Below are 18,880 nucleotides of genomic sequence, written 5' to 3'. Positions count from 1 at the left end.
TCTTCCTTCTTGATCTTGATCTGATGGTATGCTGACCTCAAATCTATCTTGGAGAAGACTCCTGCTCCTTGAACTTGATCAAACAGGTCTTGAATTCTGGGTAAGGGGTACTTGTTCTTGATGGTTACATTGTTGAGATTCCTATAATCTCCACACATTCTCTTACCTCCATCTCTTTTATCCACAAAGATAACTGGAATTCCCCATGGTGATACACTTTCTTGAACGAATCCTTTCTGTTCCAGTTCATCAATATGTGCTTTTAGCTCCACTAACTCCTTTGGTCCCATCTTATATGGTGGTTGAGCTATTGGTGCTGTGTCTGGAATCATATCTATTGTGAATTCAATCTCCCTATCGGGTGGCATACCCGGTAATTCCTTGGGAAATGCATCCCGAAACTCATTCACAACTGGAATCTCCTCTATCTTAAACTCCTTTAGGTTGTTCAAGTCCAATCCTATCTCCAACTGGGTGTATTTGTCTCCCTGAAATACTATCTGACCTCCAATGGAATTGCGAAGTGATACTATTTTGTCTCCACAGTTTATGACTGCTCCATTTTCCGTCAATCGGTACATCCCTAGGATGACTGATATGTCCTTCATGGGAATGATGAAAAGATCCACGAAATACACACAGTCACATATGGTTATGACATGTGCCTCTTTCACGTGGGTTACTAAAATCGTTCCCCCCGCGGATAGGCCAATTATGGGATATTCTAGTTTTGAACATCTAATCCCGTATTTTTCAAAAAACTCCAGTGCAAGGAATGAAGTAGTTGCTCCCGTATCAAATAATACTTTGCCAGGATGAGTAAGGATGCTGAGCGTACCTAGGACTGCTTGATTCGACTCTCCGGCTTGCTCCAATGTTTTGCAGTTCAGCTTTCCATACGGCTTGCTCCAAAGTTGTTGTTGTTGTTGTTGTTGTTGTTGTTGTTGTTGTTGTTGGTGGTGGTGGTGGTGTTGTTATTGTTGTTGTTGCTGTTGTTGTTGCTGTTGTTGTTGTTGTTGTTGTTGTTGTTGTTGCTGTTGTTGTTGCTGTTGCTGTTGTTGCTGTTGCTGTTGTTGATGTTGCTGTTGTTGATGTTGTTGTTGTTGCTGTTGCTGTTGTTGTTGTTGTTGCTGTTGTTGTTGTTGTTGTTGTTGTTCGGACACTCAGGTTTCATGTGTCCATCTTGCCCACAACCATAGCATATAATCCTGGGCTTCTGTCAGTCCTTCCTGGCATGCCCTCTTTGCCCACAATTATTGCAAATTATCTGGGCTATCGGATTCTGACCTCCACGGTTGTATTGATTACTGGTAGATCGGAATCGGGGTTTGAAACTCCTATCTAGGGTTGGTTTAATGATTGGGTTTTTCCTTGGCTCGATGCGAGCCCTCTTCCTTCTATCCTCCTAGACCTGCTTGTAGTCATCCTCGAAAGTGATTGCCGAGTCAATCAGTTCCTGGAACTCTGCAGTCTGTGCTAACCTTAGTTGCATCTTCATGTAGGGATTCATTCCCTTCATGAAGCTCTTCTTTCTCTTTTCATCAGAATTTACCTCCTCTGGTGCATACCTTGATAGTCTATTGAAATCATGAACATACTGCATGATTGGTGCAGTGTTCTTTTGTAGCTCATCGAACTCTCTCTTCTTCAACTCCACCACACTTTCCGGAACATGTGCATCCCGGAACTTTTTCTTGAATTCTTCCCACGTGAACACCCTTTCTTGAGGATGTAGTGCAACGACATTTTCCCACCAGGATGCAGCTGGTCCTGACAACAGATAGGTGGCATACCTAATCTTTTCCTCCTCATTGCATCCAACTGTTCTTAGTTTCCTCTCCGTGTCCATCAACCAATCTTCTGCATCCATTGGTTCTGGAGCTGATGCAAAAGGTAATGGTCTTGCATTCTGAAAATATGATAAAGTCACGGCCCTGCCTTCATTGTCCTTGTCGTTGATAACTTGAGCAAAGAAGTATATTGGGGCTGGTTCCTAATTTTTTGCATTCGATCCTAGACTTTGTCAGGGTCTGTGAACTCATAAAGCATGTGTATTACTTCCTCCACCATTTTCATGTGAAGTAGGTACAACATAGTCAACAAGGACTTGCAGATGTCCATGTGTTGTGCTGCTACTTTTGTGCCATAAGTTGGTGATTCAGAGAAAGGATCCTCATCTTCCTCGGCATGAGGCACATGAGAATACTCAGAACATAGGAAATCAAAGGTTTTGTGTTGCCTGAGTTCTAGGATTGCACTAAAGATGGCCATGTGATACACCGTTGTGAGTGTTTTGGCTTCTCCATATGGCATGATGATACTCATCTCCAGTGTTTTGGGTAGTTGTACTGCAACTCTGCACTTGGCTACTACATCACCGTCGTAGTAGATGTATCTTATGACAGGAATCTTGGATTCGCAACCAAGATCATGCAGCATCCCTCGCAGGAGATCTGTAAGACTTCCTTCATGATGCCAAGCCAGCTGTCAACCTTCCTTAACGTCCTCTTTCGAAAAGTGTACGGCATTCCGGCTGTATAGATGAGTAAAATATTAGTAGTGATGATGCATCATCATCGTTATAATAAACAATTATCGCACTAAAAGATAAGATTATGTTATCCTCAAGTGAATAAACATCATATTTCTAGACAATTCTTTACTATTCCTACTTGACTCCTACATGTTTTTCCCTTTACTAGGTTTTTCCAACCTAAGGTCGCAATATTTGCTCTGATACCAGCTGCGGTGACCCGGCATACCATTGCATGTTGTAGTATACAAGTCGTTGATATGACATTCATGAAGGGATTTTTCACAAATATCACATCTCTCAGAGTGGTGCAACAGAAACATTGCAGGTCATAACACTCCAGATTATATTACAAACATGGTCTTAACAAGTTGGTATTCTCACAGGTCCGATGAGAACACCCTAGGATATTACTTAAGTATCATTACAACTCAAACTAAATAGACATGGCGAGCTCATCAATTTATTTATTTAAGTCACTACGCTGCTTGGCTCCGAGATGTCTAGGGTAAGACTCTACTCATCCACCTCTACGTCATCGGCTCCGTAGACTATCCCATAGTCCACGACTTCAACTCCTCCGGTAAGGTCTGGCTCTTCATAGACCAACTCATAGTCCCTTCTGGTGCTCCGGTGCAGGCCTCCTCTTCATGTTCACAGTCTAGCAAGGGTGTCGAAAGAAAGTGAGTACAGAGGTACTCAGCAAGTTCAAAAGAGAAAAGGTGTTTGATGCACTACCTACGACCGTTGATCAGAAATCTCAGGTCAATGCATGTTTCACAAACATTTCTTCAAAAGGTTTATTTTATTTTGAAAACTATGCCCGCCAGTCTTCATAGGTTGACCATAACTTCACGGCATTGGTGATTAGTCCTAGATGAGTAGAACCCTTGCAATGGAACCTCCACCAACAACACATACCATGGTTCCATTGCCCACCACATAGTCATATTCATAATAGAAAAAGTAACATTTTATTTTCAATATTGTAATGGTAAATATATATTGCTTTGCGAGTAAATTCATAGAAAATAATCAATATGGCAGGAGCAAGAGTGAACTTTCCTGAAGACTGCAAGATAGTGCAGTTCGAAGGTTTGGATGGAACCTGGACCTCGGGTCCTGAAAAGAAGCATCATTGTCCGATAAGGACAATGTTATAAACTCCAAATGATACATGCATGAGTGATTTATTGTAGGTTGAATCCCTTTCCCCGGAGTATTTATTAAGATTTGTGTGATTAAATCCTTATTTGAATATTTATGCCTTAGGCAGTAATTTATAATTTCGTAAGATTATTTTGATATAGTTTTCCTTGAAAAGGGAAAGATTTAGGAATAATAGATTTTTTCCTTTGGAAAATATTTACTTCAAATAAAAGAATTTGAAATATTAGAATTTTCCCTTTTTGAAATATATATCTCAAAAGAAAGGATTTGGAATATTAGAATATTTCCTTTTGGAAAATATTTTTTTTAGATGAAAAGATTTGGAATAATTGGATTTTATTTTGAAAATATTTGATTAACAAATATTTAAAATCATTTGGAATTTTCTTTGATTTTTATATGAAATGAAAATTTCAAATTTTAAATTCTAAGTTTAGAATTCATTTCGAAATTTCCAAAATTTAAGCTTGTATTGTTTATTTCATTTCTTAATTTATTCTGGTTGAGAAATATTTTAATGTATTATTACAATTTTTCTTGAATTTTTGGAGTTATTCATAATTTATTTTGAATTTTTCAAAGTGGAAAGGTTATTTGAATTTGCGAAAAGACAAAATTGCCCCTGGGCCCACCTGCCAGGTCAACCCACGGGTTGAACCGGACCAGCCCAGGTCGGTCGGCCCACCGGCCTCACTTTTCCCTCACTCGACCTAACCCTAACCCTAACTCTCTGGCGATTCTCGTGGCAATGGCGTCGCCGCCACGATCGCCGCCACGCTCCGGCTACCTCCGGAGGTCCTGGACCTCGTCTTTGGTCGCATTCGAAGTAGCACTCGATGGCGCGACGATCTATCCGCGTCGATTTGAAGTTCCTCGCCCAACCTGCTCGTGCGCAAGCCCTACCGCGCCTAGGGTTTGCGGGTTTGGCATCGATCTTCGATGATCTGGCATCCCTGGACGTGTGGTGCTACTCGCCGCCCTCTCTGGTGGTGGTGCATGGCTGGCACCGGCCTGGCCGCGGTTTGGCGCCGCCGTAGCTGGCATGTGCCACCGTGCCGCCATGAATGCCGCCATGAGCTCTACTAGGTACACACAGTTATCCCCTCTTCTCTCCTCTCTTCTCCATCTACCCTGAGCTCGGGCTACAGGTCAATCTATGGCTTGTGCCATTGCTGCCTATTGCGCATGCTATTCTGTGTTGGTGACTCTCCGAAGCCTACTGCTGCTATGCTAATTGCTTTTTTAGGCCCACTTGATTGCTGTGCTAGCCTTGCTCTACTTGCTGATGCTCCTGTGCTTGATCAAATGCTTATTTGTTGCATTTTTGTTAGCGGTGGCTAACTGTCTGATGCTTGTGGTGATTACTGGGCTCTTCTATGGTTTGTATTTGATCCAAATGCTCCATTTGGATCATTCTATGCTAGTGGCTAGGTTACTGGATCCTTTCTTAGATGATGTTGATGCTTGTCAAAGCTACTGCAATTGTATTAGCTTGCTATAGCTGCTTACCATGTACTAGTGAGCTGTTGTTGCCTCTCATAGCACATTGATCATGAATCAATGGCTAGGATGCCTTTGGGTATCCGATTGGTTGTGTCATTGTGTTGTTGTTGCTTATTGAACAATGAATTAAGTTGAATTCATTCACTGGTCACTTGTATTTATATGAACTGCATGTGCAGTATTGATTATATGCCCTTCATTGGCTCCACCATGGTCTGGTTGATGCTTATCTCCCTTTGGCATTGTTTTGGAAACTGACCAGCGGCATTGCCACTTGTTTATATCCAAATTCTTGTTTGTTTCTTTGATATATGCAGGTTCAAGACTTCAATTTATCCAGGAACAAGAAGATTCAGTACTTGTAGTTTAGGATTTTTAGTTATAGATCAAAATTGTAATCTTCTTTTACGTCTTCTATTATATTTACAATTCTTGTATACAAAAGATATTGTAAAGACAATGTATGTGTGTTTATACGATCAATAAAGCTCAAGGTTTTCCTTAAGAGTTTTTTATAATTATTTGGTAATCCATTTATGAAATATTTTTTGTAAGTGTTGTATGGATTTGAATTATGAATTATAATTCATCTATATATTTATTACTTATATACTTCTATGTTTGAAATTCAAATTTGAAATGCCAATTCAAATTCTTCTCCAAAACTCTAACTTTCAAAAGAGTTCATGTCGAACTTTATAGCACTCACATTGCTCTAACCCTAATAGTAATGAGAGAAAAACCTCGATCACTCTTAGGTTTTATGCAATTAAGCGCGAAAATTTCCCCCGTTTTGCGATGAAACACACAACCCATTTCTACATCTACCCCTCGTTTGCCCTATGTTCTGGGATATTACACCCTCGGCATCAAGCGGCTCCCGGATAAATTCGCCGATTTCGTCGATGGCGTTGAGCCGGCCAAGTTGTAGGTACGGGAGGCCAGTTGCAACTTGTGATGCCCCGAAACCGGTACCATGAGGATCCCAGCGAATCCGCCGAAATCTGCACGATATCGATCCTGAGACGCCCTCCGACACGATGTGCACGACGGATGACACACGTGATGCCGGAGGAATTACCACGAGCGGTAACATTACAACAGGATTACAATAGATCCCACAAGAACATATATTACAACAACGACTCCAACGAGTCAATATACAAATAGATACATACAAAGATCCAAATCATACAGAAGATCAAATACATCCGAGTACGGACAAGATACAAATTGGACTAAGAGTCCTGAAGATAACCAGTGGCGTCCATAACCCTGCCCAGGCCAAGCCGGAAGGGTAACCTTGCTAACGTCGTCTTCATCGAACATATCTTCATACCTGCCCGGTTATGTCCCGTAGAAGCAGCAATAAGTACGGGTTCGTACTTAACAATACTTCAAGACGTATAAACATTCGTCAACCAGTCATCCTTTGTACTTGAGGCACACAGGGGACTTAGAGGATGCAAGAGGAACGTCATAGGTAATATGGTGGGGTTAAGCGGTAGCGCGCAAGCACTAAAAACCTATAGAGACACTCTGTAACATTCGTCTAATCAGAGAAGGTGAGAGAGCGCATAACTAACAGTTATATACTCTGCAAACATAACACAGCCGATGCGTTCCCCCCTCGCAAGGAAGTACATACAAGGGCACTCACACGGTTGACAAGTTTTACCCAGGTTTTTATTTAAGTTGTGCTAACTTTGATGGGATTCCTAGCATAGAAAACAAAAAATTTCCTACCGCGAGAACGCAATCCAAGCCAAGATGCAATCTAGAAGACGGGAGCAGCGAGGGGATGAACGAGACTAACCCTTGAAGATTTCCAAAGCCTACAAGAGGAGGCTCTCGTTGCTGCGGTAGACGATCACTTGCCGCTTTCAAAAGCGCGTAGAAGATCTTGACGGTGCCACAATCGGGCAGCACCTCCGTACTCGGTCACACGTTCGGTGTTGATGACGACGTCCTTCTCCCCGTTCCAGCGGGCAGCAGAAGTAGTAGATCCTCCTCGGAGTCCCGGTAGCACGACGGCGTGGTGGCGGTGTCGATGGAGATCTCCAGCGGAGCTTCGCTAAGCGTATGTGGGAGAGGTGGTGGAGGAGAGGTAGCTAGGGTTTGGGGAGAGGGGGCTTGGGCGCCGGCCCTCAAAGGGGTGCGGCCAAGGATGAGCCAAGAGTGGTCGGCCAGCCCTCCCCTCCTCTCTTTATATAGGTGGAAGCCCCAAGGATTAGGTCAAAAGTCTCCGAATAAGACCCCAACATAAAACCTTCCATATGACCAAACCTAGGGGGAGTGGGACTCCCCCCTTTCCTTTGGTGGGGTGGCCGGCCACCATGGGGAGGAGTCCACTTGGGACTCCTCCTCCCTTAGGCTGGCCGGCCAAGGTGGGTGGAGTCCCACCTTCCATGCTTATTTTTTTCGGACTCTTCTAGAACCTTCTAGAACCTTCCAGAAAAAATACCGGATCATTTTCAAACCTAGAAAATGACTTCCTATATATGAATCTTATTCTCCGGACCATTCCGGACCTCCTCGTGATGTCCTGGATCCCATCTGAGACTCCGAACAAAACTTCGAACTCCATTCCATATTTCCATATCTACTTAAACGACATCAAACCTTAAGTGTGTCACCCTACGGTTCGCGAACTATGTAGACATGGTTGAGACCTCTCTCCGACCAATAACCAATAGCGGGATCTGGAGATCCATAATGGCTCCCACATATTCAACGATGACTTTAGTGATCGACTGAACCATTTACATACGATACTGATTCCCTTTGTCACGCGATATTTTACTTGTCCGAGGTTTGATCATCGGTATCTGTATACCTCGTTCAACCTCGTCTCATGAAAAGTACTCTTTACTCGTACCGTGGTATGTGGTCTCTTATGAACCATTCATATGCTTGCAAGCTATTACACGACATTCCACCGAGAGGGCCAGAGTATATCTATCCGTCATCGGGATGGACAAATCCCACTGTTGATCCATATGCCTCAACTCACACTTTCCGGATAGTTAATCCCGCCTTTATAACCACCCATTTACGCAGTGGCGTTTGATGTAATCAAAGTACCTTTCCGGTATAAGTGATTTACATGATCTCGTGGTCGAAAGGACTAGGTAACTATGTATCAAAAGCTTATAGCAAATAACTTAACGACGTGATCTTATGCTACGCTTAATTGGGTGTGTCCATTACATCATTCATATAATGACATAACCTTTTTATTAATAACATCCAATGTTCATGATCACGAAACCATGACCTTCTACTAATCAACAAGCTAGTTATACAAGAGGCTTACTAGGGACTCCTTGTTGTTCACATAACACACATGTATCAATGTTTCGGTTAATACAATTATAGCATGGTATGTAAACATTATCATAAACACAAAGATATATTATAATAACCATTTTATTATTGCCTCTTGGGCATATCTCCAACAGTCTCCCACTTGCACTAGAGTCAATAATCTAGTTTACATTTGTAAAGATATAACACCTTGGCCTTCCGGTGCTTTGTCACGTTTTGCTCACGGGAGAGGTTTTAGTCAACGGATCTGACACGCTCAGAAACGTATGTATTTTGTAATTCATTTGCGTCTCAACGCATCACTCATTTCCAAATGAATCGGCATTAAATATGTTTGGTCTTCTGGTGGAACCTTAATTCTGCGGTCTGAAATATGTCACTAATATTGTCACACACAATATAGCTTCAAAGTTCTGACACTGTCGGAACTACACCAAGTTCTCAAAGAACCTCTTGACTTAACATCCTCTGTCATTGTCAAAACAATGACATACTTTGCCTTCTTTTGTAGAATCCGTCACAATATTTAGAACTCTTCTAAATCTAGCATTGTGCTATCTTTTAAACAATACTTAGCCTAATTGAGATTTGAAATTCATTTTTATATGTGACCAAACAAATATCGGTGCAACACCTTACAGTGATTTGTTTGTCATTACCCCATATAAAACTATATATATATATCCCTGGTTCTTCTAAAGCACACAAGGATATTTTTACTGTTTGTCCAATGATCATCACATGATTCATTCTGGTATATGCTCCTAACATTTTAGAGCACAGATCATCTGATTTTGCACATATTATTCGTGATCTAAAATCACTTATGTGTTTTTACTCATCGAGTGTCAAATACACTCAAGTCTGGTTAAACCTTCACATGAAAAGAATACCTTCTTAATATTTCTATATTGAACTCAACATCCATTCTATGTACTTTGACTTAAACTTATTATGTGTTTCAATCTATCTTCATAGATCTTAACACTAAATATGTTTTAGTCCATCTCCTTTCATTGAAGTTAATTCTCAATGAAACCTTTTATAATCAAGTATATAATTACATCATTTATAACCAACTATATGTCATCTACATAAAGTATTATAAATATGTCTCAGCGCTCCCACTTAATTTCTTGCAAATGCAAGCATCTTCATCGTTTCTGATGAAATCAAAAACTCTTTGACTATTTCATCCGGTGAAGATTCCAACTCCGTGATACTCACTTCATACAATTGAAGTTTTGTATACCTATCTAGTATTCCACGAACTAGCAAAACTCTTGGTTTGTATCTTGTATACACCTTTAATACACACTTCTGTTAAGTAATGTATTTTGCCATCCTAGTAGTATATCTCATAAAAGAAATATGTAGTGATTACTAGAATAATCCACATAGACTATAAGCATTGCTACGGAAGATCTAATCTTATCGTAGTCAACTCTTTGATCTTTGTCGTAAACAACTTTTTGACAAGTCAAGTTTCTTCAAGGATATTTTATCCAAGTCCATCAATTTTATAGATCCATTTACTTTCAAAAAGTATTCATCTATCTTGGATTTCATGGCGTATAGCCATTTTAACGGAGTCAGGGCCCATCATAACTTCTTTGTTTTTAGTTTGTTTATCATTGTTTAAAATCAATCCTTTGTCCACAAATCATTTATTTGATCACAAAGTAAACCATACCTACAAGGTTCAATAAGTACTTCGATCTCCATGGCTAAAACACTTTGTAGTCATGTGAGCTATGATCGTCGTGGCCGCTTCCGGAACCAATTCCTGATGCTGCGCTACTCTGATCATTATGCTCAGGTTCATAAACCTTATCAAATTCTATTGTCCTCCCACTCAAATACTTCGCTAGAAACAATTTCTTGGAAATAAATAAGAAACATCGACAAACACTTTTGTCTTTGTATCCATAGTGAAAAGAATTCCCAATCAATACTTTGGGATAACCAACAAAGACATTCATCCGATTTTGGTTGTAAACTCTTAGACCAAAATTTAAAGAAAGGACTATTAAGGTTTATACCCATGCCATAACTCGTATGGTGTCATTTCAACGGATCATGATGATACTCTATTTAATGTAAAAGTGGTAGTCACTAAAGCATAATCCACAAAAAATATAACGGCATTCAATATTTTATCTCATCATTGACCCAACATGGTTTGGATACATCTCTCGGATACTATATCATCACTATGATACTCTAAGAAATGTGAGTTGTAGAACAATTAACTCTCTTAGATGTTCGCTAAAACTCGTAATTCAAATATTTTCCCAATGATCCAATCATAGATATTTGACTTTTCTATTACGATGATTTCCACTTCATGCTGAAATTTATTTGAATCCATTCAAATGTTTCAAACTTCTTCCTTATCGAATATATCCACATATATATACTCAATTCATTGTTGGAAGTTTTCATGAAGTAGAAGAATCTCCCGCACACAACTATGCCCAGTGAACCACATATATCATCATGTATGTTTCCACTAAGTTAGTTGCCTGTTCAACTCTTGGCCTATGAATAGTATTTCAGTCATTCTCTTTAGAAAAGATTTGCAAGCGCCAAATGATTCAAAAATCAAATGACTCCGAAAATCCATTTGCATGGAGTTCCTTCATGCGTTCCTTTCTAACATGACCTGAATGGCGGTTCCACAAATAAGTGGAATTCAAATCATTTGCCTTATGGCATTTTAGCGCCAATGTTATGTATGTGTGTTTCACCATTAAGATTTATAATAACTTATCCATCGTACATGGAGTAATGTCATAATTTGAACAACTCATTGTTTTCATTTGACCAGAGCAAAATAAAAATTATTAAGTTCTTTATTATAAATTCTAAGGGCTAGATAGAATGCCAACGACGAACGTAATAACACTTTATTTTTTTTCCAGACGTGCATTCCTATCATATTCCTTGTCAGTCACTTAGGCCATTGTATTCTTGTATTGCGTTGTTTTGTATGACACTTCATACCAACCAATATGGTACAAATACCCAAGAATTTCATTGTGTGACCAAACGAGGAATATATCCATAACATGTATATCATTTATATACACCTGAGCTAGACTTTCTAGTCTTTTTCTTTCTTTCTACCAATAATCTTTTGTAGTTTCTCTTTTAGCTTTCCTCATTATTCAGAAAAACACTTCAACATCAATAACTTCTAGGTTTGTTAGTCAAATACCAATAACCTTGAGGTTCTTACTTTGAAGTTGATCATCATATGACAAGTGTTCCGGATTTCCCTATTAGTAACCTTGTAATATGATGAACAATTTCACTCATAATTTTATCCATTGTATCATGATGACTTTCCGAGACCATGTATGTATATGCTAGGCTCGTAAAGTTTTAACCTCACTATTCGCATGTGCAAATCTGGCTTGCACCCGTTGTATGCACACGTAGAATCTATAACACCCGATCATCACGTGATGCTTCGATACGACGAGTCTTAGCAACGGTGCATACTAAGGACGATCACTTCATGGATATGCGAATATTGTTAGTGCCCCAATAGTTGGAGGATTGGGATGCCTTGCGTCTTCAACCTTCGTACATTCCCATAAAACTTATGAGTTTATGTAGTCTCACCAAATTATATTCTATCATCTTGCAATAAGGTCTTAGATATCACATATATCTTATACCTTGATTATTTCTAAAACTAAATTTTCAGCTCCTTACTTTTCAAACTGTTGGCGTCCGAAACTCACCGGCGAGCTACGGCTGGCAACACGAAGAGCCGGGAACAACCTTAGGGCTGCGGCTGGCCCTGGTCCCTCCGAGCGACGGCCCGCAAAGCTCCTTGTACACACGTCCCGATGCTGGTGCAAGGGCGTGCCACCTGATCTATACCTGATCAGGAAGGTAATGGATTTGCTTCGCTTAGTTTCCTGCATGGCATACACGTAAACATTGAATACGAGCCTCGATCGGCTCTCAGGTTGTCCTGTGAATCGGCTCAAGGAGCCGATCCACTCATGGTTCGTATGAGGTCTACGATCACATGGTGGTCCTGCTTGATCAATATGTGGCTAAAACGACCTACGACGATTTAGGGTTTTCACCGCATAATCGGAACATCCTACTCGTGATTGAGCCTGGCAGCTACGCACGGTGATAATAAACCGATCCTAGACAAGGCCTAAAAACCAACATTAAGTTGATCCCCGGAACATCTTGTCTAGGGTTAGCAAACTACACCCTACGTACCACTGGATCCTTCAACCCGTTTGTAAGGCCTAACTATGCAGATATTAAACTAATCCCTGAAGAATCAAGGAGCAATCATAACGGATCGGATCTACTGAACAATTATCAAGCAAGGTGCCGCCCTTACACCTAAGAAAGGTGTAAGGACGGCTAGACGTCTAAGGGTTGCATGGACGGAAGCATGTAGCACGGTAGAACAATGCTAACCCTAACATAAAAAGGCTTCAGTACGAGCAACGCATGAACGATGAATAAACGTATACTGCCTAGATCGCAAGATGCGATCTAGGCAGCATGATGCTTACCCGGAAGAAACCCTCGAAACAAGGGGTCGGCGATGCGCCAAGATTGGTTTGTGATGAACGTGATTGTTGTTTTTCTTGATAACCCTAGATACATATTTATAGTTCGTAGACTTTCTAACGTGGGAATAATCCCAACCGTGCACGAGCCAAATTCTAACTAACCGACACGTATCCTACTATATTTACAGATACAAGGGCAAACTGCCCAAACTTCGTGTATAAGGCCGGTTCACGTATTTCTTCCATGTATATTCTTCAAGCCCAATCTTGATCGCGGCCCACCTCTGACTCGGTCAAATTCTGGTGATAACACATGCCCCCCTGGTTTTGGAATTGATAATTCCAAAATCACTCTGCTTTTTCTTCGTCGGGTCATGTCGTGGCAGAGCAAAACCGTCGCAGTATCCTTCATCATGATGCCCTGCCTTCTCAACTTCTCCGCAAGATTTGATAGCTTTAGCATCACTTCCTCGGAAACTGTAATGGCATTAAATTTCCACTATGCTCCCTTATTTAACTGCGCCGAACAGTTCACCTCTTCATCCCCTTGCTCTGTTCTAGCCATCGGCACCAAAAAACCCTCTTCCCCTGTAGCAATGTCTTCTTCTTCCTCCGTCTCCTCAGGCCTCTCTTTCCAATCTTCTTCCTCGAGTGAACCGATGTCAGAGCCGGAGTGGGACTTCGACTTCATGTCAGACGGCCCACCCGAAGCTCTCGTCGGGTCAGATGGCGACCTACCCCTGACTGATGGGGAGGACGACCTCCGGTTCCTCATTGAAGGGGAGCTGGAGAGCGAGAGCGAGGACGACCTCCACTCCTGGGGGAACCCCACATCCTCGGACAAGGAGGAGGAAGAAGAAGACGAGGAGGAAGAAGAGGGACAGGAAGAAGAGGAGGAAGACGACTCCTCCTCCTCCGCTGGGTATCCGCCGGCGAAGCGCTTCCGCGCTTGGGTGGACAGCGAAGATGATGATGATGACGAGGAGGAAGAAGCTCCGGCCGAGGGATGGGGCAGCAGCGACGAGGAACTCTCCGGAAGCAGCACCGGCGGCAGCTACGATGCCAACGACGAGGGCAGCGAGGATTAGTAGAGTAGGATTAGTAGTACTCGAGCAATCGGCTCTTCTTTTGTTCCTCCTTTCTTGAGCGATCGGCTCTTCCTTGTAAGAACCCCCTATTATTAATGAAGAAGTATTTCCAACCAACTTTTGCCGATAGTCAAAGTCAAACGATAACCAAAAGAGCCGATGGCATCGCATCGGCCTCTACCATAAAACGCGAGTAAGGCCGACCCAGTTGCCCCTCCAAACGGAAACCTGCGACTTCCATCTGAGAAAACAAACTCAGATCCCCAAATCGCCGCCCAAGCAGCTCCAATCTCATAGTCACACGCATCTCAGATCTCGACCGCGCCGTCCCACCTCCACAGCGCATCCAATGGCGGAATCGTCCAATGCCAACGCCATGGTCTCCGATCTGAAGGTAATCCTTAATCGACTCTCGCCATTCGAATCAATGTTGGGATTAACACCGAACACCTGAATTAATGTCCCACTCCATCATTAATTTTAGGTTTCAGATATCCTGCTGCCGCATCCTTCTCTTGCAAATTCTATGTGTCTTGGCCCCCGTTCTTCCGAGAGTCCCGCTCATTTGATCTCGTGCGAGGCCAACAGAATCCCCTTCGTGAACCAAAACTTAGATCTGTCTTCCTGGTCCGACTGCCTGCGAGCCTGGCCTAATCCTCCTGAGGGTTGGGTGGCATGGTACAATAGAGTGTCCAAAACCCACTATGCCACCTGCGAAGCCATAGGGATAGCCGATGACTTATCATTATCATTGTCTCCCCTTGAAAAGAATGAAAATATTCTGAAAACCATCGGCTACTTCTGGTCTGACGCACTGAACTGCTTCATGTTTGGCCATGGCCCTATGACACCAACTCTGCTGGATGTGGCCATGATCACAGGCCTAGACATTGCATCCCCAAGCCCTTCTGCATTCAAGCTGCCGAAAGTTCCTTTTACCCTTTCCTCTAAAAGAGTGTACCAGCTGGGGTGCCTACCTCAATTGTTATATGAAAACCAAAGGCCCTGTGACAGAGAGAGAGCACAGAGCCTTTCTGAACTTCTGGTTGGAGCACTTCATATTCTGCGGCCCATCACTCGCCCCAACCAAGAATTACCTTTCCCTGGCCTATGAACTTGCCAAAGGCACCCAACTTGGTCTTGGCAAACTATTTCTTGGAGAGGTCTATCGATCTCTTCAACTGATGTATGTCAAACTGTTCTCTCAAAATACAGTTAAAACTGGAGGCCCCTGGTGGTTTATTCAGTTATGGGCTCAGCTGTACTTTCAGAACCAAATCCCAGACTTCCCACCTTTGGCCACCTGCACCTTCCCAGATGCTAATGGAAAGGAGATCCGATGCACCAGCTATGGCCAAGCTTTGTACGGTCTCCCAGGCAGCAGGCTGATCCCTAAGGAAGCAGCAGGGTGGTTTAGGATTTTCTTCCAAGGCTTGGACAACCCCCTGTTCTTTCCTTATACTGAATCGGAGAACTTTGAGAACCCAGTCTCCTTCCGATTGGATAACTTTGCCGATGACGCTGGCACCAGGCATTTGTACTCTATCATGGTTCGTCCTTGCTTTCTCCCAGTTGGCATGAGTACTTCAAACCGGATCATCAAGCCTGGTTATGAGTCCTACCAACCGGTAGTAGTAGCCCGACAGCTTGGTCTCGGGCAGGTGCCTCCACACTTCTTCCTACACCACCTGACAGCAAGCAGAGCTGAACTGCCTGACATCCTCACTGGCCAAAGGTGCTATACCTTCTTTGATGCTCTGGCCGTTCCAATTCCCCACAACCTCCGTTTCACCATCACTACCGATGGTTTCGAGACTTGGTGGTCCATGTGGAAGACCCATGCCTTCAGGAGAGCTCTAGGACCGTTGCTGAGACAACTTGATGCCGAGTATGACGTTCCTGCAGACCAGGTACCATTACTTATAAATTTCTTGCAATGGCTCATGGTAATTGTCTGTAACCTAACTCTATCTCCCGGCAGCAACAAGATGGCCCAGAGCCCACGCAAGCCGATGGCTCCCCCTTCGAATTCCTTCCTCCGGCCCCAGTGGTTCTCTTCCGCGCAGCTCGCCACCCCGAAGAAGGTCATAATGTAGTCAGCCGATTTCACCGAAATCGGCTCCCAAGAGTAAAGCATCTTCGGGGCCGCTTGCCCCCGAGCCTCAACTCAGGCGAGGACGGCAGTGAGGAAGGTGGCTGCCAGAAAGACCCTGAAGCGCAAAGCTCCTGCCCAAGAAAGCTTGCACGTAAGTTGACTTGTGCCTTGACCATATTTATCTGCCCTCCCAGTCTTCCGCAACATGTTTGTACTTCTTTCTACAGACTTCCACCGAAGAGAACTCCAACGGGGAAGCAGAGTCCAGCCAGAGGGATTCGAGCTCGGGTAATTCCGAGAGGTCTACCACACAAAGCCAGACGGCCTCGCCAGCGCCGGCTTCTAAGAAAAGGTCGACTTCCGAGCCTACTGCTCCCCAGGCTCCAGTCAAAACAGGGTCACGCGTGAAGCATCGATGCGTCAAAAGGGCTCGCAAAGACCCCCAAGTTTCCTCGCCAAGCCAAGAGGTTTCAAATGTAATTACCTCACTGGTTCACATTTCATGCTGTCCCATTGCTACTTGGATCGGCTCACCATTTCTTTTGCAGATTAATGAGACTTCTAGTGAGGACGTTGAAGAGGTACTGATGCCATCCGTCACGCTAGACCTGGCAACCTCAACGCGCGGGGCTGATCAAGTGGCTAACCTAGCCAAGCCCACGGAAAAGCCGATTGTCACGACATCGGCTGTTCCTCCCTCCTTGGGAGAGGTACACTCCACTTTCTTGGCTCTATCCCTTTCTTCGATGTATACTAATGCTGTTCTTGTTTGTTGTGTCAGGGTTGTGACCTTTCAAGCTTGCTGACGTTTGACCCTGAATCCATCGAGCCAGCTACCTCCAAGGCAGGGGAAGAGCCAAGTCCTAACACAGTCCATGGTCCACTCCAGCGTCTCAAGGCTTTGCTCTCCTCCTCAGTTGAGACCCTGGTTGAGAATCCTGAAGAAGTCAAGGGCATCCTCGAAGATATCCAGCCCCATCTCCCTGTGACACTGTAAGTGAAGCTTTGGCCAGCTGTGACGCTGTCGGTCTTCAAGTCAAGGGTGCTGTCAGCTCGTCAAAGAATCAATCTTCGCCACACCCAGCTTCCATTGAGGGCCGATATTGCAGACAAGTGTCAACGGCTCAACGAGAAAAAGGCTGCTTTAGACGCCAAAACTGACACTTCTGCTCATAATGCCGAGCTCGAGACCCTGCGTAAGGAACTGGAGAACCTTGAAGAGAGGGTCAGAGTGACCAAGCAGCTTATCCAAGACAAGGAAGCCCTTATTGCCCGCTCTCAAGAGGAAGCAAAGGGTCTCACAGCCGATCTGAAGACCGATCTGGCTGAAATCCGTGCCCTGAGCAGTCAGTTGGTGCCGGGCAAAGACGAGGACGACGAGGCTGAGATCACCGAGGTGGATCATATCCGTGCTGACGCTCTTCACGCCCTCAACGCGTTTCTTCAGTAGAGCCTTTCTGTGTAAACTGTCAACTGTTTTGCTGAACCTGTACTTCTAAAGTCGATGACTATGCATCGGCTTTATTCTGAAGTCGATGTCTTTGCATCGGCTGTACTTGTATGCTGTTGTCTTCGTGCATCTCCCTTTTTTTTTACTGGCCGATTTTTCTATCGGCCCCTCACATTTCACTGTCCATGTATCGCACATGTTCCTATGATTATGTGCCCCCCGAGCCGATTCTGTCAGGTTACTGCAGATATCGGCTCTGCAGTTATCCAAAGAACTAGCCCTGAACATCAGCTCTGCAGACATGACCAATGCCGATTTCTTTGAGCTCACAAGCCGATGTAAACCCATACCCTAGTCTTTCCGTCACCTGTTAGATCGACGCTGAACACAGGCAACACGTATGGCAAGGATAATATGGGCTGATTGCTGGAATCGGCCCCCATCTTGATTGCATTGCTCAACAGAGGTTTACATCTTGTTCGTGCTTCACTATGACTACGTGACATGCTTGAGACAAGATCATTACTTTTCATTTTTTGGGGCCGATCACAAGGATCGGCCTTCCCATGTACGTTCATAGACTTTATTCTTGTTACACGGTCAGGCCAGTGGATAAGACCAGCCTCACCCCGTTTTTTGACACGTCGATGTACTCGCAGTCGTCCAAAGTGATGCCTGAGAGTGGCTCTTGGCCTTCCGTCTCCCAAACGTTCATGCCAGCCGTTGAAACCTCGGCTGTATCATCTGCATGGACGACTTCTACTTCGTCTCCATCCCACTGTATTAAGCATTGGTGCATCGTAGATGGAATGCAACAGTTGGCGTGGATCCAATCTCTCCCTAGCAGGACAGCGTAAGTGCTCTTGCTGTCGACAATGAAGAACGTCGTAGGGATGGTTTTCCTCCCTACGGCCAGATCCACGTTCAGAACACCTTGTGCATCAGATGCTTGGCCGTTGAAATCGCTCAGTGTCACGTTGGTCTTGATCAGATCCGAGCTAGAGCGTCCCAACCGACGTAGCATGGAGTATGGCATGATGTTGATCGCCGCTCGGTGTCCACCAAAGCATCCTATTGACAGCTGCCCATTGATATAACCTCGTAAGTACAGGGCCTTCAGGTGTCTCAGAACTTCTTTCACGTGGCTTCTCAAAGATA

At 43.7% G+C, this 18,880-nt stretch overlaps 1 protein-coding gene across 1 annotated transcript; it reads right to left on the bottom strand.

Annotated features, from left to right (window-relative positions):
• Positions 1–1,405: 1,405 nt before the first annotated feature.
• Positions 1,406–1,870, bottom strand: LOC139839003 (uncharacterized). The gene has a single exon (XM_071829035.1). It carries the CDS (start codon positions 1,868–1,870, stop codon positions 1,406–1,408), a length of 465 nt encoding a protein of 154 aa, XP_071685136.1.
• Between the last annotated feature and the right edge of the window lie 17,010 nt (positions 1,871–18,880).

Source organism: Lolium perenne, chromosome 4 (assembly GCF_019359855.2).
Source record: "Lolium perenne isolate Kyuss_39 chromosome 4, Kyuss_2.0, whole genome shotgun sequence".
NCBI classification, from domain to species: Eukaryota; Viridiplantae; Streptophyta; class Magnoliopsida; order Poales; family Poaceae; genus Lolium; species Lolium perenne.
The sequence above is the reverse complement of the archived record's forward strand: the minus strand, read 5'-3'. Positions and strand labels throughout refer to the sequence as shown.

Excerpts from the sequence above, each read along its gene's own strand:
- LOC139839003 (XM_071829035.1), bottom strand. The coding sequence starts at position 1,870 with ATGGATGCAGAAGATTGGTTGATGGACACGGAGAGGAAACTAAGAACA.